The sequence below is a fragment of the Panthera tigris genome, chromosome E1, assembly GCF_018350195.1.
Source record: "Panthera tigris isolate Pti1 chromosome E1, P.tigris_Pti1_mat1.1, whole genome shotgun sequence".
In the NCBI taxonomy this organism is placed as follows: domain Eukaryota; kingdom Metazoa; phylum Chordata; class Mammalia; order Carnivora; family Felidae; genus Panthera; species Panthera tigris.
In genome coordinates this window covers 7,942,169-7,968,327 of record NC_056673.1, presented here as the reverse complement: position 1 = coordinate 7,968,327, position 26,159 = coordinate 7,942,169, and the positions used below count along the sequence as shown (strand labels likewise).

The following is a 26,159-nucleotide window of genomic DNA, read 5'->3' as shown; positions in this document are numbered from 1 at the left end:
AAAAAAAAAAAAAAAAAAAAGCGAATTCAGGGGCCGGATGTGTCCATTTCCCTTTTCACTCGTAAGCTGTGTTCTAGAATAAGTGGCCTCCCTGTGAAACCCCGTTTGGTAGCTCAAGCCCCTCCTCCTGCACGTGCGGCCCCCGGGCCTCCCCGCTGCACTTACAACCGAGTGGCCTGAAGGACCATGAGTGAAAACTGATTAGTCCAGATAGCATGTCCCGGGCTGTCCTCCAGGAGGCCACTAACTCCACGCACCGGGCGGGAGGCGTTCCGAGAAAGAAAAATCCAACGCGCTTCCTTCCACCACCTTGGGACAGAAATACCGATCGCCCTCCAACCCCTGCTCGCTCATAAAAGCGAGTCGAGTGTTAGCAATTCTGCCAGGCCCCGTGTCAACTCGGTACAAGGCGATCAAATACACGACATCACGCCCACTGCTGTTCTCACCTACTGGTTTATTGCAGCAGGAGAGAATGGAGGCATTTTACAAACCCGAGGGCTGCAACAGGGTGTAGACATTTTTTGCAGACATTCCTATGCCACGTTCCCCGCAGTAAAGGACCCGGATACAGCCGGGAGGTAATACGGCACAGACGTAGAAACGGGGGTCACATGTTCTCGGCAGTCGCTTTAGACAACTTTGAGAATGGGCAGGCTGCAGTGACCGTTTAAATGTTGCCTTAAATACTCCCCACAATGAATCCCAGCAGTGCCCCCACAGACTGAACAAGGAAAACACCCCGTTAAGCATCGAGACCTTCAGGCAAGTGGGGTTCGACAGCGGACAAGGACCATATGTAAAGGACGGACGGATGGAAGGGACCACACGTGCCTGGCTACAGGTTAGCTCGCACAACTCCCAGGACGGACGCATCCCCGCCCAGAGTCAGACCCGAGCTTCTGGCCACCGGATGTACGGACGCTGATTTCTGAGTTCAGAAGATCCCGGGAGAGAATGATGTTTTCCACTGAAGGGACGCGAACGTGAGCTCTGTGGCTGGCTAGGCCTGCTCACGTTTTTGTTTGCTTGTTTGTTTGTTTTCCCTTCTCCATCGGCCTTGAGAAGCCGCACAGCAAACCGGCGGCTGATGGGGGACACGAAGGGGTCAGAGCCCGCCGGATGGCTGGTATGAAGTCTAGCGCCACCCTTCCAGAAAGAAAACGCTTCAGACACCTCCTGTATTTTCAAGTGAACTATATAAAGATGCCTTTGATTCCTTGGAGTTTTTGAAATGCTGATACGTAACGGGGGTGGACCAGGGGCTGGCAGTCCCGTCTGGGGTCCCCTAGGCAACCGTTTGGAATTCTCCCTTCGCGATGGGCCGGCAGCACACCCTTCGGGTTCTATTATTGTTTGGGGGAGTATGCGGTTGAGAATATATGTGAGAAAGCTGGACCGGGGGCCCTGGCTCTTTCACGGGGAGGGCCGGCAGGGCGCACTTCCTCCGACGTGGCCCTCCGGGGACCTGAGGACACAGAAACTCCAGACCGAGTACTCCTGATCAACGCGTCTGGTCACCAGGGAGCATTCCAACTGGCAGGCAGGGAGTGTATGTGTATGTGTGTGTGTGTGTGTGTGTGTGTGTGTGTGTGTGTGCGTGTGTGTGTGTGTGGCTAGAAAAGGAAGACGTGGACCTGTACCTCCCCGCAAAGAAGAAAATCAACGGGGAGGGGGCCGTCGGGGGTTAGAGGAAGAAATCTACAAAGACTCTTAAAGAGAAAAATACTCTCTCTGTATTATTAATCACCTGAGCCAACCCATTTCTCATTTGGGGCGCATCTTGGATGCTACCATTAAAAAAAACGTCGCGTGATCACGGAGCATCAAATCATTTTACAATCTCCTACTAAACCGGGCAATTTCCCTTCTCCGCTTCTAGAATTGACAAAATATTCTGGTCTCACCGCAAAGGACAAAAAAAAAAAAAAAAAAAAAAGTGCGTCTCCCTGTACGTTTTTTTTGTTTCCCCACGCGCCCATGTGGGGTCAACCCCGAGGCTCCCCCCCGGCACAGGTCGCCCCTGGCGGCCGCTTGCAGGTGAGCATGAGCAGCAGAAACAGGGGCAGGTGCCAGAGGCTGCAGAAGAACAGCTTCCGGGAGCTCTTCCGGTCCGCGTCGACGTAGAACCGGAAGCCGAGGTAGGAAATATACAGGTTGATGGGGAGGGAGATGGCGGGGAAGGTCCACGTGGTGACGTCCAGGACGGGGGCGGCGGCGGACAGTCCGATCAAGGCCAGGCAGTGGCGCAGGGCGACGCGCCGGCACAGGGCCGGGTGGGTGACCGACATCATGCAGTAGCCGCCGCGGGAGTAGTCTTCACGGAGGCCCCAGCTCAGGGCGTTGAAGTGGGGGAACTGCCAGGAGTAGAGGATCCCTCCCAGGAGAAACGCTCCTGTGTGCGGGTTGAGGGGAAAAGGGGAAGCAAGACACGCTGTCATCAGAGGCTTACAAAGGCATCTCTGTCTCTCGCCCGCAAAACCCTTCTGGCCCCGAGGTGGCCCCTCCGGATGTCACCCGGATCTCAGAGTCTCTGCCCGTCCCTGTTCTCGCCTCCACCTTGTCCAGGCCTGGCATCGGGGGACAAGCCCGGGGGAGGGGGTAACTTCACACTCTCCAAGATCCCCCCCCCCAACCCCTGCCCCGCACCCCCACCGCGGGGCACTGGGCATCTGTGGCTCCCGTCCACCCAGCGCCCACCGTGCGTCCCAGCATCGCGACAACCAGAGGCCCCCTACACCGGTGGGACCTCTGCGCAGGGGGCTTGGGGGAGGCGGAGGCGGTCTCCTCGACGAGGCCCCTCCCCAGGGTGCCTGGCGGCTCCCTGCTCGCAGTGACGGAGCTGAACGTAGCCCCAGCCCCCGCGCTGAGCATCCTGGCGTTTGTCCCTGTCCTGGCTGCGTCACTGAGCACAGCCAGGGCTCCCAGGGCAGTGTCTGGCACATTCCATGGGCCGGCGCCATGTGACAGGCAGGAGGTACGAAGACGGCATGTGTCAAATAGATGGAGTGACATAAAGGAACACGGTCCCCTGAGCAGAACGGGAGCCTGTGTGTGGCTCGGCAGCTTTTCAACGAGGACGTATTAGTATCGCGAGCACCATTTAGCCCCTTTGTCTGGAACAGGGCCTCCCCTCCCCCACAGCGGTGGGATGAAGGCCGCCGCTCACCGGGCACCTATGGGGTGACGGAGCCTTTCACACAGTTTACCTCATTTAATCCTGACATAGGATGTTAGGTAGGGTTCATGCCCCTTAGCGAACCATCACAGATCAGATGATGTTAGGTTCTACAAAAGGAGGTGACAGGAGGAAGCAGAACGAGCCCGTGTGCTGTGAAGACGGCCCCCACGAGTCAGGCAGCCCACCCCCGCGCAGGCGACTCACTGTTCACTTACTCCCGCAGAAAGTGCTAACTGAGCGCCTACTAAGTGGCGAGCACCGTGCCGGGCGCTGGGGAGCACAAATCCACCCCTCCGGAAGGCGGCTCGCCATCGAGGCATTCATCAAGAGCTACACTACTGAGTCTGCGTCGCCACCCCACTGCGGTGCGGAAGTCCGTGCGATGAGGACACAGAACGAGACCCAGCGGAGGCAGGCAGAGAAGGCCTCTCAGAGGAGGGGGTGTCTGGGCTGAGTTCTGCGGGACAGGTGACCTAGTCCCGTGAGGGCTGGCGGAGGAAGAAGTGGTCACGAAGGGGCCGGAAGGCGCACGGTGTAGACGAGGTATTACAAGGAGACGAGAACACACGTTAGGATTCACGGAGCTGTCTATCGAAAGGAAAAGAGGTCAGTTGGACTGTACGATAATTGAAAAAACATATCAAAATCAGAAAAGGGAAGCTAGTGTGGCTGGAGGGACAGGCAGGACACGCCACCCCCAACTCAGCGGGGTGTGCCTTCCAAGCACTGGCTTGATCCCCAAAGCAACAGAAAGCCATGGAGACAGGGGAACACGTTTCAGCCTGTGTGTGCGTGCGTGTGTGTGTGAGCACCTGTGCGTGTGCGGGGGGCGTGAGGAAAGGGCATCAGTGTCACTTGGCCAATCTGAGAGAGAACACGCTGGCGGGGCCCAGAGCAGGCACGGAAGGTTCCATCAGGGGCTGAGGAAATGAGAGGGGACGGGTGTTGCGGTCAAGGTGGTGACAGTGGGAGGAAAGAGGGACTTGAGAGGGTTTTAGGAGGCCAAGTGGCAGGGAGTGAGTGTAGAGTAAATAAGGAGGGAAAGGAGAGGGTACCCCCTCGGTTTAGGGGCCCACGGAGACGCCAGCCATTCTATGAGGTGAAGAACGGGGAAGGCTCAGAGAACAGCGCAGGAGCGTGACCTGGGATGTGTTCACCCTGACACGCCTCTGGGACACCCAGATGGCAACCAGGCAGTCGTGAAGAGGGGCCTGAGCTAGGATACGTCTCTGGTCGCTACTCACACCTGCATCTACCACTGGCTCAACCCCGGCGTGCTGTCATTCATCGTTTCTGCTTCCCGCTTGAATGCAAAATTCCTTAAGGGAATGGCCATTTGCCTTTTCCGTCGCCTCTCGGGAGGAGAATACAGAAAGCGCTGGATGCCGCTGCAGTGGAGGGTCCTCAGAGGCATCAGTGGGAGCCCACGTGTACAAAGAAAGGCTTTCCTAAAAGCCACCCGGGACCGGTGTGTTTCAGCACCGATCTGTGAGCCCACGGGGCAAACCACCCTCGGTGCCTTGTTCCCGACACCGAAGTGCCCCCCTGGGGGTCCCCCGCTGAGAGAGCCGAGGGCTCGCTCACCCACTCACTGTGTCACCTGCCCTGGCCGGCAGCATCCCGCCCAGAGAGGCTGAAGTTCTGTCACCACAGTCCTATTTCAGGTAATGAGGATCTACTGAGCGCCCTCCACCTGCCCCCCGTCTGTGGGAATTTCAGAGAAGGAAGAGGGTGGATACTACCGCTGAAACACAACCCAGCAGGAGAGAAGGCGGTTTAAATAATTCAGAATCATTCAGAAACCCAGGCTGGGGCTCTAAGGTCCTGAAGGGCCCCTGGTGTGCACATGCCAAAGAGGATCAGAAGGAATGAGCCCTTCTTTTAATCTCTTATCTGTATTCCTCAACAGCGTGGGCTGCAGAGGGACAAAGGCGGCGGGCTTTCCCGTCCCCTAAAAGACAGAGTGGTGATTTTTTTTTTTACTCCTATTGTTCTGGGCAGAAACTCGCCCATTTCTGCATTGAGCGTTATCGGACGGTTGCAGCATCTCGAGGAAAGCTGGTGCGGGTGCAGACCGCAGGGCAAGGGGACCTGCTCTCGGACCCTGTCACAGTTCCTCGTGGGCTCCGTCAGTCAGTCAGTTCCCCTCCGACCTTCAAATATAAGGAAGCAACGGAGACTTGATGGGAGCGTCCCCATTTCAGCTGCCAAATCCCTCAAATCCCCTTTAACCTTCTCTACAAATAACATGAGGCATATATGGCAGTTCAGGTAAACACGCTCCCATTTTCACGCTAACAATGGAAGCGGCCACTACGCGTGGAATCCACTCACTTGGTGACCAGATGGCGGGCGTCCACCGCAGGCCAGGCGCCATTCCAGATGCAAGGCCAAGCCCTGCTCCAAGTCCGGAGGGAGGGCCAGACATAAACCCGTGTGACAGTGATGGGCGCTATTCACAGTCAGAACAGGGGGGTCACGCTGGGGGCAACTGGACACCGACGGCTCAGGGACGGCCTTCCCAAAGGCGACATCCGCGGCAAGGCCCAACTAAGTGGAAGGTGCACCGCATCGGGTCCTGCCAAGGGTCGCTTTGGGTAGGTTTCTGGCACGGTGTGGAGGCCGCAGCCAGAGGCAAGGAGCTGAAGCACGGGGCTGGGCCACGCGGGCACCTGCAGACCGGGTCAGGTGTCATGGGGGGGATGTGGGTGGCAGACACCAATCCTTGTGCCCAGGTGGGGACGCTGGGACACACCCCGGAAAGTGCGCTCATGGTGGATGCGTGAAGCGCTCGACTCCCGGCCATCTGAAGTCTGAGGTGCCTCCAAGCCATTCCAGTTAAATGCTCCGGGGCTGTCACACGCCAGGCACTGGGGGGAGGAATTCTCTCTCTCTCTCTCTCTCTCTCTCTCTTACGCTCACGACAACCTCTTGCAGATGAAAAGATTCGTGAACGTGCCCCACCCAGGGGTCTTCAGCATGACTGGCACCTCCTTTTATTTATTTATGTAAAGTTTTAATTTATTTATTTTGGGGGGTGGAGGGGCAGAGAGGGAGGGAGACAGAGAATCCCAAGCAGGCTCTGAGCGGCCAGCGCAGAGCCGGACGCGGGGGCTCGAACCCACCAACTGTGAGATCGAGAACCGGAGCCAACACCGGGAGTCGGACGCTTAACCGACCGGGTCACCCAGGTGCCCCAAGCAGCACCTTCTGTTAGACAGCTGCTGCCCCTACATGGGACATACAAGGACTGCTAGGGGGTGGCTGCGGGGTGCCAATGTAAAGGCTGACACTGCAGAACAGGCAGCGGGTTTGCTGGAAGGAAAAAGGGCATTTGCTGGTTTCTTAGGGGGTCCCGGGACCTTAAAAAAAAGTCTGCTTCCATTAGAGACAGACGATATTGGCCTTGACCGGGAGTATCCCTGGGGAACTGGAAAGGACAGAAGGGAAGGCTGGATGGCTCCTCTGTGTGGTGATGGAAAGGCAGATCATAAAGGGACCAGTAAAGAGGGGGTGCTGGTGGCTCCTCAGGGACTTGGGGACCCTGTGAGGTCCTGGCCATCACGTACGTGGAGTAGCCCACCCCAGCTCAGCCCGGGACGGGGCTCACCCCCAAAGGGTCTGAGCAGATTACAGGCCGCAGTGAGGACAGCCGGGCACAGGGGGAAGCGGACAAGGCTGAGACGCTGAGAAGGGAAAGCAGCCGTGACGGTGACGGAGAACGGGGCGGGGGAATCGGGGAAATCCTAGCTGTTCTGCTGAGGAGCTGCCTCAGCCAGGAAACCAGACTGGAAAGGGTTAAGATGGTCAGGGCCCCGGTGTGGGCTCCTGCCTCTCTCAAAAGCCCTCTCTTTTTTTGTGTGCCCACTGGAGTATTCTGTTTTGCTCAATATGCATTTTCGGTTATGCTTCTGCTTAAAATAACATAATTAAAAAAATCATTTTCATAAGAGAGTAGCATGCTGCTTTTCTGTGCGAGAGGAAATTGGGTGTGGGTTTGGCTCATGTCACAAATGAAAGAGCTTTAGAAATCACAGCTTAGCCTTAATGGATCATAATCAGAAAACCACCACCCCCACACGCTTCTACTCGATGGGCTGTGTGCAACTGCCTCTCCTCGTAGGAAAGATGTAAAACAAATTGCTCTCTTCATCAAGATAAGGTGACCCTGGAGCAGGAAGGCTTGGATTAGTTCTGGGGCTGTGGTGGAGCCCACCTTCCTTGTGGGGTAAACACGGGAGCACTCCGTTTACTGACTCAAAGGCCTCACCTCAGTGCCACCCACCCCCAGAGCCATCTGTTTGTACTGGGCCTATCTTCTGGGACACCGGAAATTTGCAGCGGGCCCGCTGCGGGACAGGCGTGGTCCGTTCTCCAGGCCCCTCTCCCGGAGTCTGGCCTCGGAGGGGGACGGCACAAAGGGGGAGTGCTGCCTCTGGAGGTCACCTTAGGTGGAGTGCTTGTGGGCGACGCACAGGACGAAGGCCCATGTCAGCCTCGGAGAGATCAGGGAAGGCTTCCTGGAAGAAGTGAGTTGCAAACTGGGATCAGAGGATGGTCTCTGAGTTCCGATCCACTCACACAAGCCACGCCTTTTCTGCTTCTTTCAGATGTGTTTTCTCAGTTTCCTGCCCCACTCTGTAGAGGCTTTGAAGCAAGTATTTGTTGGTCTATGAATGCATAAAATACTGAAAATCTAGGATCTGGGTGGTGTATCTGTGGGGATGGTTCTCTGGAGGGCAGCAACTTCCTGGGGTCACGACACCACAATCCCAGCTCAAAGGCAACTTGACAGAATGTCCAGGTGTCCAGGACATTACTTATTTTCCTCCATATACAATAAATGGGAGAACAGCACATACATCGGGCAGGCCGTGTACGTGTGCAAAGGGCCGGAGAGAAGCCTTATCTCGTGGCACCCTGCTCTGACTGGGGGGGCATATTAATATATTAATAGCAGGTGGGGCAAGGCTAACTAATGTCTTCCTAGTGACCCTTTGCAAATACAGTAAAACCTTGGTTTGCAAGCCTAATTCGTTCCGGAAACATGCTTGTAATCCAAAACACTCGTGTATCAAAGCGAATTTCAAAACCACTGGCTCTGTTTGTGATCACGCGACATTCGGCGTCATGAACCACTCGCGTTGCAAGGCATCACTCTTTGATCAAGTTAAAACTTATTGGAAATGTTTGCTCGTCCTGTAGAGCGCTTGCAGAACAAGCTACTCGCGACCCAAGGTTTTGCTGCACATGCATTTTAAAACCCTCTCAAAACACCTGCATACCAACTGAGGGGGACCTCACTCATTGTCCCCTCTGCTCGGGCTCGAGAAACAGCCTTGTCCACGGCACACGTCCATCATTTTGTTGGCAAACAAAGCCAAGGCGATCGTGGCCGAATGGTTTCCCAAGAGGTGGGAGACAAAAATCTTCAAGTTGGAGCTCTGAGTCCCTGAGCGCTCTTCGGAAACAAAATTCCTTTTGGGATGGAGTTTGATGGTTTCAGCTTGCTTTCTGGGCTGCCCGGTGGGCCCACATTCATCCCCTTCCCACCTCCACCCACACCCATTCACTGTCATTCACCGCCCAGCCAGGGCCTCGAAAAGGACAAAGAAACAGCTCCCGTGAACCCCCTGTGCTGGGTTTGGGAGGTCTTCCTTCCTCGGTACAACAGGCTGCCTCTCACCTTGGCCCTTGGCGGGCAGTCTGTTCCACGACTGGTTGTGTTTGTGCTTTCAGGGTTACGTGGTGATGTAAACTGGGGGCGAGCTAGGGGGAGGAGAGCCAAACCCAAAGCTTCATGGGCACAGATTCCGAAGCCTTTCTTTTGAGGGCTGACACAAAGGGGCCTGTGAAACAGGTCGGCTTCCACAGTGTAAGCCACTGTGCACCCACCGGGCACCGTGTCAACCAGAGGCTGCCCTTCCAAAGCCATTTTGTTCATCTCCCTCAGGAAGGCACTGGCCCTGCCCCTGAATAGCTGTGACCGTGATCAACTGGTCAACCCAGCACAACTGATCTTGAGACTCGACTTCCCTGGCTGTACCAATTGGCTGGCCTCCAATTAGACCGTCCATCTTGGGTCTAGCAACATATTTCTAGTACGTTCTTTCTCAGCCTTTTGCGTTTTCTATCTTTGAAGAGAATAGGGCTCTGATATTGTTTGGTTTGCTAATATTCCCATGAAGACGTTCCTTGTTCACCCTGTCTTTAAAAATATCGTTTGTCGGGGTGCCTGGGGGGCTCAGTCGGTTAAGCGTCCGACTTCAGCTCAGGTCACGATCTCGCAGTTCGCGAGTTCGAGCCCCAAGTCGGGCTCTGTGCTGACAGCGTGGAGCCTGGAGCCTGCTTCGGATTCTGTGTCTCCCTCTCTCTCTACCCCTCTCTCACTCACGCTCTGTCTCTCTCTCTCTCTCTCTCCCCCTCTCAAAAATAAATAAACAATAAAAAAATTAAAAATATCATTTGTCTTGGGGCGCCTGAGTGGCTCAGTCAGTTGAGCATCTGACTCCTGACTTCAACTCGGGTCATGATCTCCCGCTTCGTGAGTTTAAGCCCAGCATCTGGCTCTGCACTGATAGTGTGGAGCCTGCTTGGAATTCTCTTTCCCTGTCTCTCTCTCTGCCCCTCCCCTCCCCTCTCCCTCTCTTTCTCTCAAAATAAATAGAAATAAACTTAAAAAAATAAACTTAAAAAAAATCATTTGTTAATGCAACCTCTGAGACTAGTTATGGAAAAACCTCACACCAGATGAACACAGACACTCATTTTCAAGTTTGATTTCAGACCAGGACGTTCCAGGACATCTCTTGAAGTGTTTGGGTTCGGCAGTGCCAGGTACTTAATACGCCCTCAATAAATATTTGTTGAATGAGTGAGGGAATAAATTCCCCCCTTTCCTAGTCTATTTTCTCATCCTGAAATAAAGGAGGTACATAAAGTGAAACAGTATTTAACATTTTGTAGTTTACCAGCTGAGGCTAAAAAAAAAAAAACCGCAATCTCTTTTTTTTTTGTTACTAAAACCATCCATCTGCCAAATGTCACCTCCTGATAAGAGCCTCAGCGGCTGAGTCCTCATTTGTAACTGAATGTTGGCTGACATAATTAATGTTTACCACACAACAACATTTGAATTACAAACCAAAGGCAATTTACACATCAACTCTATGCAGAGCAGAGCGGGTCACCCTGGCCCGGTACACCGAAGTTCCGAAGTCCCAAGACCCGGGATTTAGTCACATTTGGGAAAACAGAATCTGAGCCTTTCTAAGAAATGGCAGAGACGGGGAGGGAGAGGTGGCTTTGGCAAGGAGGAGGGGAAGGTACTTTAGAGGCCTGGAAGATAAACTAAGTCGTCCCTGGAGGTAAACACAGTGGAGGGGCCTAATGCGTGTGGCTCCAGGCCCGCTGGGAGGGGGCTGTCTGCTGAGGGCACTTATCTGCAGCGCCATCTCCGCCCCCCCCCCAAGCGCACCCCTTCACTGGGGTCCCCGAGCAGGTCACTTCTCTCACTACCTTCCTGCCACACCCGGGGCCACAAAGCGGCCCTCTCCTTTGGCCTTCCGGAGTTTTTGCGGTAAGCAATTTTAATGCGTTTTAATAGCAGTTAAGGTAAAAAAAAAAAAAAAAATAAATAAATAAATACATGAATAAGAAAAGGCAAAGTAATTAGGTAGGGAGACAAGGCGTAACCCCAAATCTCAGAGGGGACACAGTCGCAGGTAAAAACCCCATTACGAGGCCGACCTTTGCTGAGATCAACAGGGCTTTCGAAGCTAGCAGTTTCCAGCCGGAAATGTCTCAGCCATGAAACAGCAAATATCAAGAACTAACACTGCCTTAGCGTTCCCCATTTCCACACACTGATCTGTCCAACTCCCCCGTCACCCCGCGTCCCGCTATGCCTCGCCAGGTGCTGGGTTAGCCAAGGGGCAGGCCAGACCCACACGCTTTGCACCCACACCACCACCGGGGCATCCGAAACAACGAGAAAAATTCCGTTTTCTCTGATAAAAACAACAACAACAACAACAACAACAAGAAAGCGGTTGGGGGGGGGGGGGAAGACCAGAATCCCATGTGATGTCCTCAGGTTTATTTCAGGTTTTCGGTCTTGGCTGGAGGAGGGACGGCAGGTTGATCTCTTGGGCGCTCAGGACCTCTGGAGGTCTTAATTGGCCCCGTAGCCACTACAGGAACCACAAAAAGATGTAGACGCTGGGAAGGGGGGAAAGGACTTTGGAACACGGACATGTCCTCAGTCCACGAGCCGTCTGGGATGCGAATCGTGTTTTGTGCAACAGCTCCTTATTTTATCTTTCTTCTCAACTAGACAGGTCCTGAGGCCGTAGAAATTCCCACCACCCCTCCCCCTTCCGGGGCCTGCCTGCCTCCTTCTGGGGCCCAGGAAGGGGCCTCTAGGGAGGTTCACGTGGTCAGGGGGACTGAGGGACCCCGATGTTCGTGCTGGGTCTTTGAGGTCCTGCCGGAGGAGCCGGGGAAAGGACCAAGGAACGGAATCTGTCCAGTGGACTCTGCCTCCCTGCAAACACGGCCCCGGCATCCACACCCCCCGGCAGGCTGGCAGGTGTCACAACATGTCACAAGGAGGATGACCGGCTTGAGGCTTCACTAAATACTTGCAGGGTGAAATGTGACTAGGGAAGGGTGGAGGCCAGGCTTGGGACAGTAGAGACCCCCACCAGAGAGGCGCAGGGGTGGGGGGACGGAAGGGCACGCAGGCTTGGGAGGAGGACGGGCGGGCTCGGCAATGCGCTGCCTTCCAGTACCACGGGAGAACGCACCTGCGGCACGGGCAAATAATCCTGAACTTGGGGCCCTTGCCCCTCTCCTGCTTAACCTACAAGGGCCTTGACTGCCTTTCAATACAGTCCCCGTCAGGCAGCTCATCTCAGATCACGGCCCCTGCCCCACGCTGTCCGGCTTCAGCTCCCGTGCCTACAAATTCCTGTGCACGCTCTTCCCTCTCCTTGAAAAGCCCTTCCCTCTTTGAGAGAGCGGTCTCGTCCTCACTCAGAAGGTCCTCTGCTCCAAAGCCCTCTTGGGCCCGTCTGGGGAGGTTAGGAGAACGCACAGCCCTCCGAAGACCTCTTTCTTGCTCAAGCTCTGACAGCTCAGTCAGTTATTTGACACCTGCCCCCTCTCCCTGAAGATGCTGAGAACACGCTTTCCGTGAAGACGAGGCCTGCCTGGGTTTTAGGGATTTTTGTATCCCTCGGTGCCCAGCGCACAGTAGGTCCTCACAGACACCTGCCCCAGGAAGAAAGCCGATCAGCGGAGTGGGTGGTCTCCCAGACCCTCTTACATCTTCCTCCCCTCCGGCCTCCCCTTCCTTCCTGTCCCTGCGGTTCAGTGGACTACATCAAAGACTTCTCCAACCTGATCTCTCTTTGGAGGTCCAAAGACAAAATGATTTGGAGATACTGCAGGAGGGAAACGTTTGGGGCCACTTTTCTCCCAGCAGGGCTGTTTCAAGCAAACGTGTCCCCTAAGAGAAGAACCCGGATGGGAGACACAACCTCCGCGGGTGATACAGACGACACCCTGAGTGCAGCTCCAATAATGCCATCTGCCCCCACCCTTTGCCCATGTCCGTAGGAATTTCCGAGGTATTCTGACAGCCAGAGCTCTCTCTCTGGTTCTGCCTTTTCAGACTAGTGGCTCAGAAAGCGGTCCCTAGAGCAGGGGCACTGGCATCACTAGGCAGTGCAAATTCTCAGGCCCTACACCAGACCTACTGAACCAGAAACTACAGGGGCAGGGCCCAGGAATCTGGGTTTTATTTAGCGAGCCTGCCTGGTGATTCTGATGCACATTCAAATTTGAGAAGCACTGTTTTAGACTCTGGTGAGACCACAGGTGCAGTCGCCCATGATGCCCTGGTATTCAAAGCACAAACTCACCAGGAAGATGGAACACAGGTTCACAAGGACATTGATGTGTCCCCGTAGGCAGAACCGACTAAATGCGCTTTTGCAAGGATGGAAATGCTCAGTGCCATCAATATGGCAGCTACTGCCTCGTGTGGCTGCGAGCATTTGAAATAGGGCTACGGGGACTTAAGAACTGAAGGTTTAAATTGATTTAGTTTAAGCTTAGAGTTAAACAGCCACACGTGGCTAGTGGATACTGTTCTAGAAGGTGACAAGACTGTATATATAGTCACATTCAACCTAGTGGCTAAAATCCCAGCAATAGAAATGTTGAAACTACATTCTTGCAGACTCTGCCTTGTTTCTTTTCTTTTTAATGTTTATTTATTCTTGAGAGAGAGAGACACACACACACACAGAATTGGAAGCAGGCTCCAGGCTCCCAGCTGTCAGCACAGAGCCCGACGCGGGGCTTGAACTCACGAGCAGTGAGATCGTGACCTGATGAGCCCAAGTCAGACGATTAACCCACTGAGCCACCCAGGTGCCCCGTGACTCTGCCTTATTTCTTTGACTACTTCCGGCTAAATTTACCGTCCCTTGCACATGGCTGAGGCCCAATAAATATTTGGCAATTGACCCAGGGTTAACCTAGTTTTGTCTGTAAAATGGAAGCTACTGATTGATTGACTGATTCATTCATTCATTCATTCGATGTAATCAAAGATTTGCTGTTGATGTCAAGTTTGCTCTATCAAATTCATGTTTCAAAACTTTTCTGGAAGCAGTTGAAGGCATCACGTAAAGTAACCTTCTTTCCGTAAATCTGACAAGACGTTAGGTATACGACTGGACCTGTGGGCGAATCAGAACTCTGGGGGCAGTAAACCATGTTGTGGTTGTGCACCCCACAATGCGTTTTCAGGATTTGAAGAAAAAGAACATAATACAAGGCAACTGCTAGACGAACTTCTCCTTGTGGCGACACAAATCTGTTTCGGGCTGCACTGCTTTATGCCAGGGGTCCGTTCAGGCAGTGATGGGTCTCTTTTCGCGAGATAAGCATGCATTTTTGCCCTGCGACCTAAAACAAAGTATAGCCTGGCCCTTTGCTCTGTCTCACTAATGAATTTATATACGCGATTAAATGTGGATTATGGAAAGACGTGTTTTAAAAACGTTTTTTTAAAAAAATTTATTTCAAATATGACTATTGGCAGTTCAGCTAAATCCATACTGTCCCTGAACAAATCCAGGCTCCTAGCCGAATGCGCACTCTAAGTGGGAAGATTGTTGCAAAGTTCTTTCTCTCTCTGGCCTCTAGGGATGCAACTCCAGAGAACATTGAGGCCCAAAGTCCTCTGAAGGAAACCGCCTGGGAGTACAACAAAAGCCGCTAGCAAGAATCTGGGTGACCAACAGACGACAGAAGCGACCAAGTTCTGCACTGCCGTGGACTGCCCTGCCCCCATCGACCTCCAGGGGTTATCTGTCCCTGTAGACAGTAATACTTAACCCCGACCGTGGCTCTGTCTGGGATTCCCCAGAGAGAAAAGGTAGTTTTGGGGGCCTTGTTCCTTTTTTTTTTTTTTAACTTATTTTAAGTTTATTTATTTATTTTGAGAGAGAGAGGTAAGGAGGGGCAGGGAGAGAGACGGAGAGACAGAATCCCAAGCAGGCTCCACACTGTTAGCACAGAGCCCGACACGGGGCTCGAACTCACGAACTGTGAGATAGTGACCTGAGCCGAAATCAAGAGTCGGACGCTCAACCGACTGAGCCACCCAGGTGCCCCCTGGGGGCCCTGTTCCTTTAGGCTGGGTGTGAGGAACCCATGTAAGATCCTGGCACTCTGGAAGGGTGTGGGGCTGTCTCCTTCAGGCAGGCAGGTGACTTGGAGCACAGTGCTGCAGAGTGGGGGGGTCTCTTTCAAGGGCCCCAACTCAAATGTCTGGGCGATCACTAGAAAGGTTCGGAGGGGTACAGGAGGAGAGAGGAGAGTGGGGTGAGGGGAGATGGAAGGTTCCAGGCAGGGTCAAGACTGGGGCTCCAGGCAGAACTAGGAGGGGGACTCTGACCAGGAATTTGGTGGTAAGCAGGTGTGTTCTCTAAATATAAACTGCAAACGAGGGGGAAAATTCAGACACCATCTAGTCTGGAGATGTCAGACCCATGCTTCCCTCCGTCCCCACCTTCGCTCAAGATGGCCATCCCTAACACCGGACCCAAGGCCAGGCGCTCTGTCCACCAAGCCCAGAGGCAAGCTCACTGTGGGCAGAACAACAGCCAGGTAACAATTACGAATTGCTCAGAGTTGCCAGACCGATAAAAATCTCATGATTTTTGAGATTATCTGCATGAATCCATCTACTGTACAAATGAGGAATACTTACCAAGAACTCACTTAATCCTCACGACAACTCCGTGAGAAGGGACCACGGGGGAGACTGAGGAGACGGTAGCATAAAGAAGTCTAGAACGTTCATGTCAAGTCTAGAACTAGCCACCTGGGTGGTTCAGTCGGTTAAGCATCCAACTTCGGCTCAGGTCACGATCTCACGGTTTGTGGGTTCGAACCCCACGTCGGGTTCTGTGCTGACAGCTCGGAGCCTGGAGCCTGCTTCCGATTCCGTGTCTCCCTCTCTCTCTATGTCCCTCCCCTGCTAGTACTGTCTCTCTCTCTCTCTCTCTCTCTCTCAAAAATAAACATTAAAAAAAAAAAAAAAGTCTAGAATGTTCCAAAGGGCACCCCTGCTCTGGAGCACTCACTCCTCACCACTGTGCTGCCATCCCTCCCACACGGATGAGATTCCGGTCTGGGGTTTATCACTGAGCAAATGAGCAGGAACGTTCTAGAATATCTTATGTGTAGACGCGTGGAACGCCAACATTTACAGGATATTAAAACTGTGCTAAGAGACAATCACGCTAAAGGTGTAACCGCCTTTGTAATCTTGCCAAGTCAGAGTGTAAGGGCTTTTATGAAAAGTTTCAGAAATGTGGCTTACAGGGCAAACGTTTATGGTCAACTGCCTTTTGATCTCTCATGTGAAAAATATGTACTTACGTCTCTTGCAGGAAACCTCACCACTTCCTTCCTAAGTGTTGGTCAGAAACGCTAATTACCTGGCTAATTAGACTGTGAAACTTCCCTTCCAGATGGTAAAAAGGAGCTATTTGCACCCCACAAATTTCGTTGTGACTTGCCACCAAAAAAAAAAAAAAAAAAGTAGATGGATTTCAATGGTTTTATTGTAGACACTGTGAACAACTTGAGCAAATCATATAAAAGTAAACGAGAAACTGATGAAAAGGGTCTGCTCCTTCACAAAGGGGTGGGGAATCACCTGGTTCTGTGGGGAAAAGCTCATGCCCGGGCAGGGGAGCGTCCGGATGGGCAGGAGAGCCCGGAGACCGAGTCCCGGACACCCGCTCCGCCATGCGGGATGTCCCCCAGGACTGATCAGCCCTAACGGGGCTCGTGGCTTTTAGGTGCTTGCTTTCCACTCTACCCGTTGTCACAGCACTGCTTGTTTTTGTGGGTTTTTTTTTTTTTTTTCCCCTAGGCATTCCTTACCCGGCCCGGGAAAGCACACGTCCCCCTGGAAAGCCCGACGACACGGCCTCCCTTTCGCCCTGCGTTCACGCGACCGCAGGAATGAGTACGGGCTAGAGCGGACTCAGGAGAGCGAGAGCTGCAGTTCCGGGAAGGACACGCCTCGGACCGGCAGCTGCCGAGGTCTGCGCACAAGAGCCACCCGCCGAGGGCCGGGCCCTGGCGCCCCCCCCCCCCCCCCCCCCGCGCTGCGGGCCCGCGGGCCGAAGCCGAGACCCCCGCAACCCGGCACGCGAGATACTCACCAGCGTCCAGGCTGCCGGTCGCTGCCGTCCAGCCCATGACAGGCGGGATGGCCCCAACGACGGCTCCGACCCACGTGTTGGCGATGCTGATCTTCTTCAGCGGGGTATAGCAACAGGTGTACAGGAAGATGTTGAAGACCCCCAGGGCTCCCGTGAGGGGGTTCACCCCCCAGGTCAGGAGGGCGACGCCTGGAACGGCACAGCACGTGGCAAAGGACACAGCTAGCAACGGGCTGAAAAAGAGCAGCGGGCACAGAGGAGTCACTTTCCAGTCCCGCGGGCCACGCTGCCCGCACTCGGCGTGGACCACCTACCTACGTGGCGTGGCGACCCGGGAGGCAGGCTGCTGCGCCTTCTTCCCGGTTACGGGGCACCGGAACCCGAAAGGCGGAGGGACCGTGCCTGCAGGAGTTCTGGCTGCCCCCTCTGACATCTGCCGGCCGGGGCTGAAGTTCGAGTCCAGGTGAGAGAGCCCTGGATTCGTTCTGTCCCTTCCCGGCCGTGGGAGGCGGGAGCGTCCCTCTGCTCACCTGCGCGGCCGGGACGGTTCTCTGCTCTCGCTCACAGGCTGGAGTGAGGGCCGAGGCAGACACTGCCTGCTTGGCACAGGGTTCTGCTTTGCAGTTAGTGCCAAGTAGGTGACGGCCATAGAAAAACCACCCGGAACGCGGTACCGGTAATGTTTGGGCAAAAGCTGGCATCTCAACCCTGCCCGTGTATTTATAGTTTAAACACATTACCCCATTAGCAGTAACGGATAATGACAGTATGTCTGAGTGTATCTATCTGTGATAAATTACAGGCTTGGCAGGGGACCGGCTTGGGGCCCACGGCCACACACCAGGGGGCTGCCCCACACGGATAGCTCACTTTCGGTGCCACAGCTGGTTTCAGAGCCACGGCATCTCCGGAGGGCCCTCACCATGTTGGTAGGTGCAGTGAACAGGGTCAAATACAACTCTCCACCAGCCGGGACGATCCTACGCCTGATTCTCACCAGAGCCCACTTTTTTTTTTTTTTTTTTAAGTTTATTTATTTATTTTGAGAGAGACAGAGACAGCATGGGTTGGGGAGGGAAGGAGAGAGAAATCCCAAGCAGGCTCCACGCTGTCAGCGCAGAGCCTGATGCAGGGGCTCGAACCCACGAACCGTGAGATCATGACCTGAGCCGAAGTCAGACACTTAACCGACTGAGCCACCCAGGCGCCCCTTGCCAGAGCCCACTTTCTAAGGTGGACTTTACATGGGATCTTGTGAGAGAGACGGGGAGAGACAGAGAGAGAGGGAAAGAGAGAGAGAGAGAGAGAGAGAGAGAGAGAGAGAGAGAGAGAGAAAATCTCAAGCAGACTCTCCACTGTGAGCCCGGAGCCTGATGCAGGGCTCGATCTCACGAACGGTGAGACATGACCTGAGCCAAAATCAAGAGTCAGACGCTTAACCGACTAAGCCACCCAGGCACCCCTATATTTCAGTCTATGTTAATAATTTCCCTGTGCTGTTCAGAATTCTTTTGTAACGTCATCATTAATAGGTACATAGTGGCCTCTTCTGTGGATTCAACACAATTAATTCAGTCAATATAGCCTTTCTGGATATTTTGTATTTTTCCTTTTAAATCAGAAGTAACAGCATATATAGCTTACAGACTGTTGTTCATAATTCTGACTAGGATGCATCCTGAGGATAAATTCCCAGACGTGAGACTGCAAGGCCAGCTGACATGCACGTTTGTAGGGATCTGACTTGTACCACCAGTCTATGCCCCAGAGGGTTTAGGCTCTTTTACACTCCTATCAGCAGTACATGAGAAAGCCTATTATTTCTAGAACCTGTGTCAACACTGGGTATGGCATTAAACACAAACCAAAAATTAACAACGTAAAAACATGTTTATTGAGACAGCATTATCCCCATTTCACAGAAGAGAAACTGAGGCTCAGATGGCCCTTGAACAATGAGAGGAACGGGGTGCCGACTGCAATGCACAGTTGAAACATCCACGTGTAACTTCTGACTCGCCCAAAACTTAACTACTGATAGAACCACGAGAGATCCCTTTTTACCAAGATACGCAATTTATTGCAGAGACAAACTGCTTATGCAGAGATGATTAGCATCACACATGGCATTTTATTATTACCTTTTAAATTCTTTTTTATGTTTATTTATTTATCTTTGGGAGAGAGAGAGAGAGAAGACAAAGCTTGAGCAGGGGAGGGGCAGACAGTGAGGGAAAGAGAGAATCCCAAGCAGGAGCTCGATCTCATGAACTCCAAGATCATGACCTGAGCCGAAATCAAGAGCAACCCATTGGATGCTCAACCCATTGAGCCACCCAGGCACCCACACGTGGCATTTTCTTTTCTTCAAGTTTATTTATTTATTTTGAGAGAGAGAGAGTGCAAGAGGAAAAAGGGCAGAGAGAGAGAGGGAGAGAGAGGGAGACACAGAATCGGGCTCTGTGCTGACAGCACAGACATGGAGGTCAAACTCAGGAACCATGAGATCATGACCTGGGCCGAGATCAAGAGTCAGATGGTCAACCGACTGAGCCACCCCAGCGCCCCCGCATGGCATTTTAAATGGGTGCTCCCAAGACTCGAGCTCACAAGAGCATCCAGAGGTGGTTATGGAATTGTTACAGCAGCTGATTTTACTGAGTTACGATTTAATACTCCATCTCTAAATGTGTTCATCTTTCTCTCCGCTCAAATGGCACCCTGTGCAGTCTGCAAATGTTTGGGCAAGTTTTGAATACATTTTAACTTTATATAATAGATTTGTGTGTGTTTATGGTAGTATTACGCATCCACGACATACGTTTTTAATTTTTTTTGAAATTTCTAGGCCATGTGGTTTGTGAGTTTTTTCAAATTGTTGCCAACCTCCAACCTTCTTTTCTAATATATTTATTGAGAAAACCCGCACAGTTCCAACCCGTGTCGACCAAGGGTCAGCTGTACCAGTAAAATAACTTGGAAACAGACTTGTACTCGGATTTACTCCTTGGCTCATTGATGCAATCCCACTGGTCTGTGGGGGTGCCCTGCTGTAGTACAACTTCCTGATTCTCTGATTGCTTGGATCTTGCCGAGCCTGGAGGCGGTGGGGGGGGGGGGGTGGGGGGGTGGGGGCTGGAGTCTTTAGGCTGTTGCCTTCAGCTGGGAGCAGCAGCCTGAGGGTTTAAAAGCTCCTTTGGTTTACCCCCGAGGTAGAAATAGCCTAAGTTCCTCCGGCATTACCTGAGATGAAAACACTGGGGAAGCACTACATTTACATACATACATACATACAAGGTCGGACCTAGGATATAAGGTGGGGAGCAAGACAGACACGGTCCTTGTCCTGGGGGCGCTTATGCTGAAGTGAGAGTTAAAGAGGCAGGCAATCTGGGGCCACTGTGTGTGGGTGCTGGGGGGCTGGACAGGGGGAGGTTTGTAGGAAGAAGTGCTGGGCGGGCGGGAGAGGGGATAGAAGGGTAGACAGGAGTGATTCAGGCAGCGGGCACAGCACGAGGGGCGGGAGGGGTCAGAGAACTCTGGGAGGGAAGGCCACACGGAGACATCGTGGGAACAGTGCCTCTGGGCAGATGCACAGAAGAGGTTTTCTCTGCTTTTTTACACAGGGGAAGAAAACGATCAGATGTGCTTCTCACAAGGCCCTCGCTGCCTGCCGTGATGACCAGCAAAGACGGACAAGCATTCACTTGTCCGTTCACGTCGGGCATTTTCGAGGAAAAAGAAGCGTGAGCCACACCACCACTGCAAGTTGGAAGAGTGCTAGCGAGAATAACGGTTCTGGGATGAAGGGAGCGTGTACCAAGTGACCTCCGGGCTCTTTTTTAAAGTTTGACGTAACCATGAAATCTTTAAAAATCATGGCGACATTAAAGCTGCTTCAATTTAGCCGTTTTTAGGGGCGCCTGGGTGGCTCAGTCGGTTAAGCGTCCGACTTGCGCTCAGGTCATGATCTCGTGATCTGTGGGTTCGAGCCCGGTGTCGGGCTCTGTGCTGACAGCTGGGAGCCTGGAGTCTGCTTCGGATTCCGTGTCTCTCTCTCTCTCTCTCTCTCTCTCTCTCTCTCTCTCTCTGCCCCTCCCCCACTTGCTCTCTCTCTCTCTCAAAAATAAACATTAGAAACAAATTAAAAATTTAGCCGTTTTAATAAAGAGATCTATTTCTGATGCAGAAAAAGATTAGTCAGGTGCGTTCATGTCTCATCTCGGTTAAACACCACTATGATTTTCTGCTTTGGTACACATAGAAGTCCGAGCGAAATCTCAAAGCCTGGAAGGGCAATTTTGTCAAAGACCAACTTCTTGTTATTTTAGGTCAATTACTCGATACACTCGTCCTCCTAATCCTACCGCTCAGCCCTTGACCAAAACCCCCGTCTGCTCTCTCCCATTCCTGGATGGGTTTTGGAAAGCATCCCAAACCTGGAGACACACACACACACACACACACACACACACACACACGGAGTTATTTTCCCTTTTATCACTTCTTCTGTATTTAAAATTTCATTAAACATTTTCCCCCATTATTAGTCTTTTTGCTCCTTTTACATCTGAATTCCTCAGCAGGTGGCTTCCATTTTGAGTGCCGCTCTGAGGCCTGATTCCTAGAGGCGAAACTAGAAGAAAGGGCTAGGCAGGTTCCCTTGGGATTCCCTGGGCTGAGCAGTACCTGACGGGTGAGGGCCAAGCTGGGACTCCCCGATGGAGTCCCGGGTGCTACCGAGATGTGGTCCCTGGACCCAGAGCGTCAGCATCACCTAGGGGCTCCTCGGGAATCCAGGCGATCGGCAGGCTTGCCAAAGTCGGGGACCCAGCGCTGCGCCATCACCGACGTGGTGCGGGTCCCATCTGGCCTACGTGAGGCCACGCCGACGGAGCCTGCGCCTATAGAAGGCCTCCACCTCCACCCCACCTCCGATGCTGGGTGCAGCCGGGCTGGGTAGGTCCCGCTGTCTTGTGATATAGTCTCTCGACATATTCCAAGTGTAAAGGATGCAGGACAGCAGCCTAGCTCGGTGTTCAGTTCACTGGGGAACTGCCAGTGTCTCCAGCCGCCTCTCTGCTCCGTCTACCTTGATTTGGTCTGGGCACGCTGCTAAGCGTTGCGGCCCTTACGAGGGTGAGATGAAGCAAGCGGGGCAGAGTCTTGATAATCCTGTGGATTCTGGGCGACGGGAACACCGGGGTTCGCTATACCATTTCTAACTGTTGTGTCTCCTGGAACGTTTGCATGCCAGAAGTGTTTGTAAAAGGCTTTAATATTCCTCTTCTTCTTATTATTATATTATGATAGGGTTTCCGTACAGTACCAGAACTAAGCATCGCTGACAACAATCAGGTGGTCTGGATTCAAGTTCCGATTTGAAACAGTGCTGATTTAAAAGTGGGCAAACGAACCTCTCAGATCCTTGGTTTCCTCAGCTGTGAAGTAGGGGATGTATTAGGGCTATTCTTTAAAATGTGTATTTATTTTGAGAGAGAGAGAGAGGGAGCATGAGCAGAGTAGGGGCAGAGAGAGAGAGAGAGAGAGAGAGAGAGAGAGACAGAAAGAATCCCAAGCAGGCTCTGCATTCAGCGTGGAGCCCAACGCGGGGCTCATTCCCACGACCGTGACATCATGGTCTGAGACAAAATCAAGAGTTGGACGCCTAACTGACTGAGCCTTCCAGGCACCTCCGTATTAGGGCTGTTTTGACGGCAAGACTGAAGCACAAGTCAAATTGGCTTATGCAAATATCCTCAGTAACAAGACCACCGGGAGGGCAGGGGCTCTATCGCTGAGCTGTAGTATCTTGAGCAAAGTAGCTAACCCGTCGGTCTTAGTTGCTTCATTGGTCAAACGGGAGGTACTTGAGAGTCAAGAATCAAAATAAAGCACTTGGCACAGGGCCCACTAAAAGAGCACGGAGCGTTCATTCGTTCGTTTATTACGATGTCTCACTGTCGTCTAGTCAGCCACTGTGCTAAGTGCGGGCATACAACAGTGAGCGGAACAGATGGCGATGTTCACTCTGAAAAGGATGGTGGACGTTAAACAAACACAAGTGCTACCAGGTCTCAAACTGTAAAATCAACCACAACCAGAAGTGGCAACGTGAGGCAGCGTTCTTTAAATAGGAGGTAGGGCTGGAGGTAAGGGGTGACAAACTTTCAGTAAATCGTTTCCAGTGGTTTACTCTTTTCGAACTTACGAAGACATATGGATATGTGTTGGAATACGAAGACAAATGTAGACATGTTCAAGAAAGTCACCTCAATTATAAATTATAAAAAGCATAATGGCTGCATAGCATTTCCTAATAGTAATTAAAATGGCAACACTTTTTTATTTTCTTTTTTTTTTTAATATTTATTTACATTTTTGAGAGAGAGAGAGAGAGAGAGAGAGAAAGAGAGAGAGAGAGAGAGAGAGACTGAGCAGGGGAGGGGCAGAGAGAGGGAGAGAAAGAATCCTAAGCAAGCTCCATGTTGTCAGCACAGAGCCCAATACGGGGCTCGAACTCATGAAACCGTGAGATCGTGACCTGAGCCGAAACCAAGAGTCAGACGCTTAACCCACTGAGCCACCCAGGCGCCCTTTATGTTTTTATTTTCAATCGTAACTTTATTTTATTTATTTAAATGTTTTTATTTATTTTTGAGATAGAGACAGAACGTGAACAGGGGAGGGGCAGAGAAAGATGGAGACACAGAATCTGAAACAGGCTCCAGGCTCCGAGCTGTCAGCACAGAGCCCGACACGGGGCTCGAACTCATGGAGTGTGAGATCACGACCTGAGCTGAAGTCGGCCGCTCAACCGACTGAGCCACCCAGGCGCCCCTCAATCGTAACTTTAAGAATTTAACTCTATTATATCAAATTACAAAAAAAAAAAAAAAAAAAGTAAAAATAAAATAAACCAGCATTAGGAAAAAGCAGACGGATCACACGGGAAACATTATTTTTTTTCCTAATGCTGGTGCTCTCACGTAGCTATGGCAGTGGCTGTAATGGGCTTTGTTAAGGAGAGAAGGTTCATATCTCTGCGAATGGTGGTCACCGGAGTGAACTTGCATAGGAAAGATCAGAAGAGCAGAAGAATGGGGTGTGATGGTATTGTGCACGATTTCTAACTTTCAGTAAAATGGAATAAAGGGATGACTAAGGCAAATAGCACTGTGGGGTGGGGAAGGAAGGACAGTGGCAGAGGAAAAGAATCTAGCCATTGAACTAAAACGATTTTTTCACGTCCTTTCACTCACGCAGGCAAATAGGTTGATGGCTCACGCTCGGACTGAATGGTGATTTATTTCCAAACTCATATCCAAAACTGAATTACATTTCAAATAGAGACATCTCTCTACTGAGCATCAGCACAGAGGCAGGCTTCTCCTTCTGGCTTCCCTGCCCAGAGCTACTCCAGAAAAGGAACAACAGACCAGGGGACGGTGGGGGGCAGGGGGTGGGGGTTGTCAACACATTCCTATGAATTATTTATTCTTCCTTTAAAATACCGTACTCCTTCGTTTACTAAACACCAATCCTAAGTAGCTCTAGCGAAGTGGAATCTTCTGCAGAAATTAGGAACAAAGGAGGTTAAAAAAAATATGCAAGCTCTAATTTGATGACTATTTACTGCACTTAATAAACATAATCCACATTACGTGACTCTGAAATAACTAACGGGAGAAATGTGGTCTTTCTGTTTAAGTCATGTGTCAGAGAGGTCTGCGAAATGTGACATTAAATCCAGAAAGCTTTACATTGTAAGCAGCTCTATAGGTAATTGGTTTATACAAAAGTTAATCTCATACTTCTTGGCTTTTCTTCCAGAATAAATGATTTTTAAATTACAAAATAAAATTTCCTTTAACAACAAAAGAAAACCCCAAACCTTAATCAAACCAAGCTAATTTAGCTTTCATTTCCTGGATGAATCCCACATTTGAGCTCTGACCTGAGCTTTTCGGGGTAAGCCCCTCCAGATAACTGCTTTGACAACGTGTCCCCAAAATCTTCTCCAGGGGTTTTCTATTTCTCAACAAGACTCAAGTTGCAGATATTGCAAGGTAGGAGAGGAATAAGGAAAAGTCAGAATTTAAGGAACAGGTAAAGCAAATGTGGATGCAAGACATATTTTATTTATTTTATTTATTTAAAATTAAAAAAAAAATTTTTAGCATTTATTTTTGAGAGACAGAGAGAGACAAAGCATGAGCAGGGGAGGGGCAGAGACAGAGGGAGACACAGAATCAGAAGCAGGCTCCAGGCTCTGAGCTGTCAGCACAGAGCCCGATGCGGGGCTCGAACCCACGAACCGCGGGATCATGACCTGAGCCAAAGTCAGACGCTTAACCAGCTGAGTCACCCAGGCGCCCCTGTTTATTTTATTTTTTAAATGGAATTATTTATTCTTGATAGGGGGAGGGGCAGAGAAAGGGAGAGAGAGAATCCCAAGCAGGCTCCGCACTGTCAGCACGGAGCCTGATGCAGAGCTTGAACTCGTGAACTGTGAGATCATGACGTGAACCAAAATCAAGAGTTGGGCGTTTAAGTGTCTGAGCCACCCAGGAGCCCCAGCAAGACGTATTTTAAAAAAGAATTTAAAAACATTTAAGGGGCACCTGGGTGGCTCAGTTGGTTGGGCATCTGACTTCGGCTCAGGTCATGATCTCACATCCTGTGGTTTCGAGCCCCGCGTTGTGCTCTGTGCTGACAGCTCGGAGCCTGGAGCCTGTTTTGGATCCTGTGTCTCCCCATCTCTGTCTGTCCCTTCCCTGCTTGTGCTCTGTCTCTCTTGCTCTCAAAAATAAATAAGAAACGTTAAAAAATTTTTTTTTTAAATTAGGAGAAATTCAAGAATAAGCAGGTGTTTTGGGCAATGACTCTACTCAGAACACGGGGCTGCAGCATTATATTGAGAAAAGCTTTTTTTTTTTTTTCTTCTCCAGGGAGGAAAACAAAGTAGGTCTGAGCTGAATGAGTTTTGAAAGTCAGCCGAAAGAATCTTACTGATGTAGGAGGGAGGTGGGAAAAGACAGGCAGGGGTGGGAGGGTGGAGGCTGGAAGAAAAGTGAAGATGAGCCTTACTCGGTATTGACCTCTAAGATGGGGCCTTGTAATTCAGGGCTAAAGCAAAACGCGGACTCTTGAGTTACGCTACGTCAATTCAGTGTAAATTGAGGAGAATCTATCTGTAGAAAGACTGGAATTTTCAGCGA

General features: G+C 51.6%; 1 protein-coding gene across 2 annotated transcripts in view; it reads right to left on the bottom strand.

Moving 5' to 3' along the window:
- Positions 1–1,713: 1,713 nt before the first annotated feature.
- LOC102968248 (protoheme IX farnesyltransferase, mitochondrial) overlaps positions 1,714–26,159 on the bottom strand; it is a 138,239-nt gene continuing 113,793 nt past the window's right edge. For both annotated transcript variants that reach the window (XM_042967727.1, XM_042967728.1), the window contains exons 6-7: positions 16,939–17,171; positions 1,714–2,395 (exon numbers count right to left, since the gene is read on the bottom strand). In XM_042967727.1, the coding sequence (XP_042823661.1) occupies positions 1,989–2,395; positions 16,939–17,171 (640 nt within the window). In that variant the 3' untranslated portion in view covers positions 1,714–1,988. The remainder of the gene's footprint in view (positions 2,396–16,938; positions 17,172–26,159) is intronic.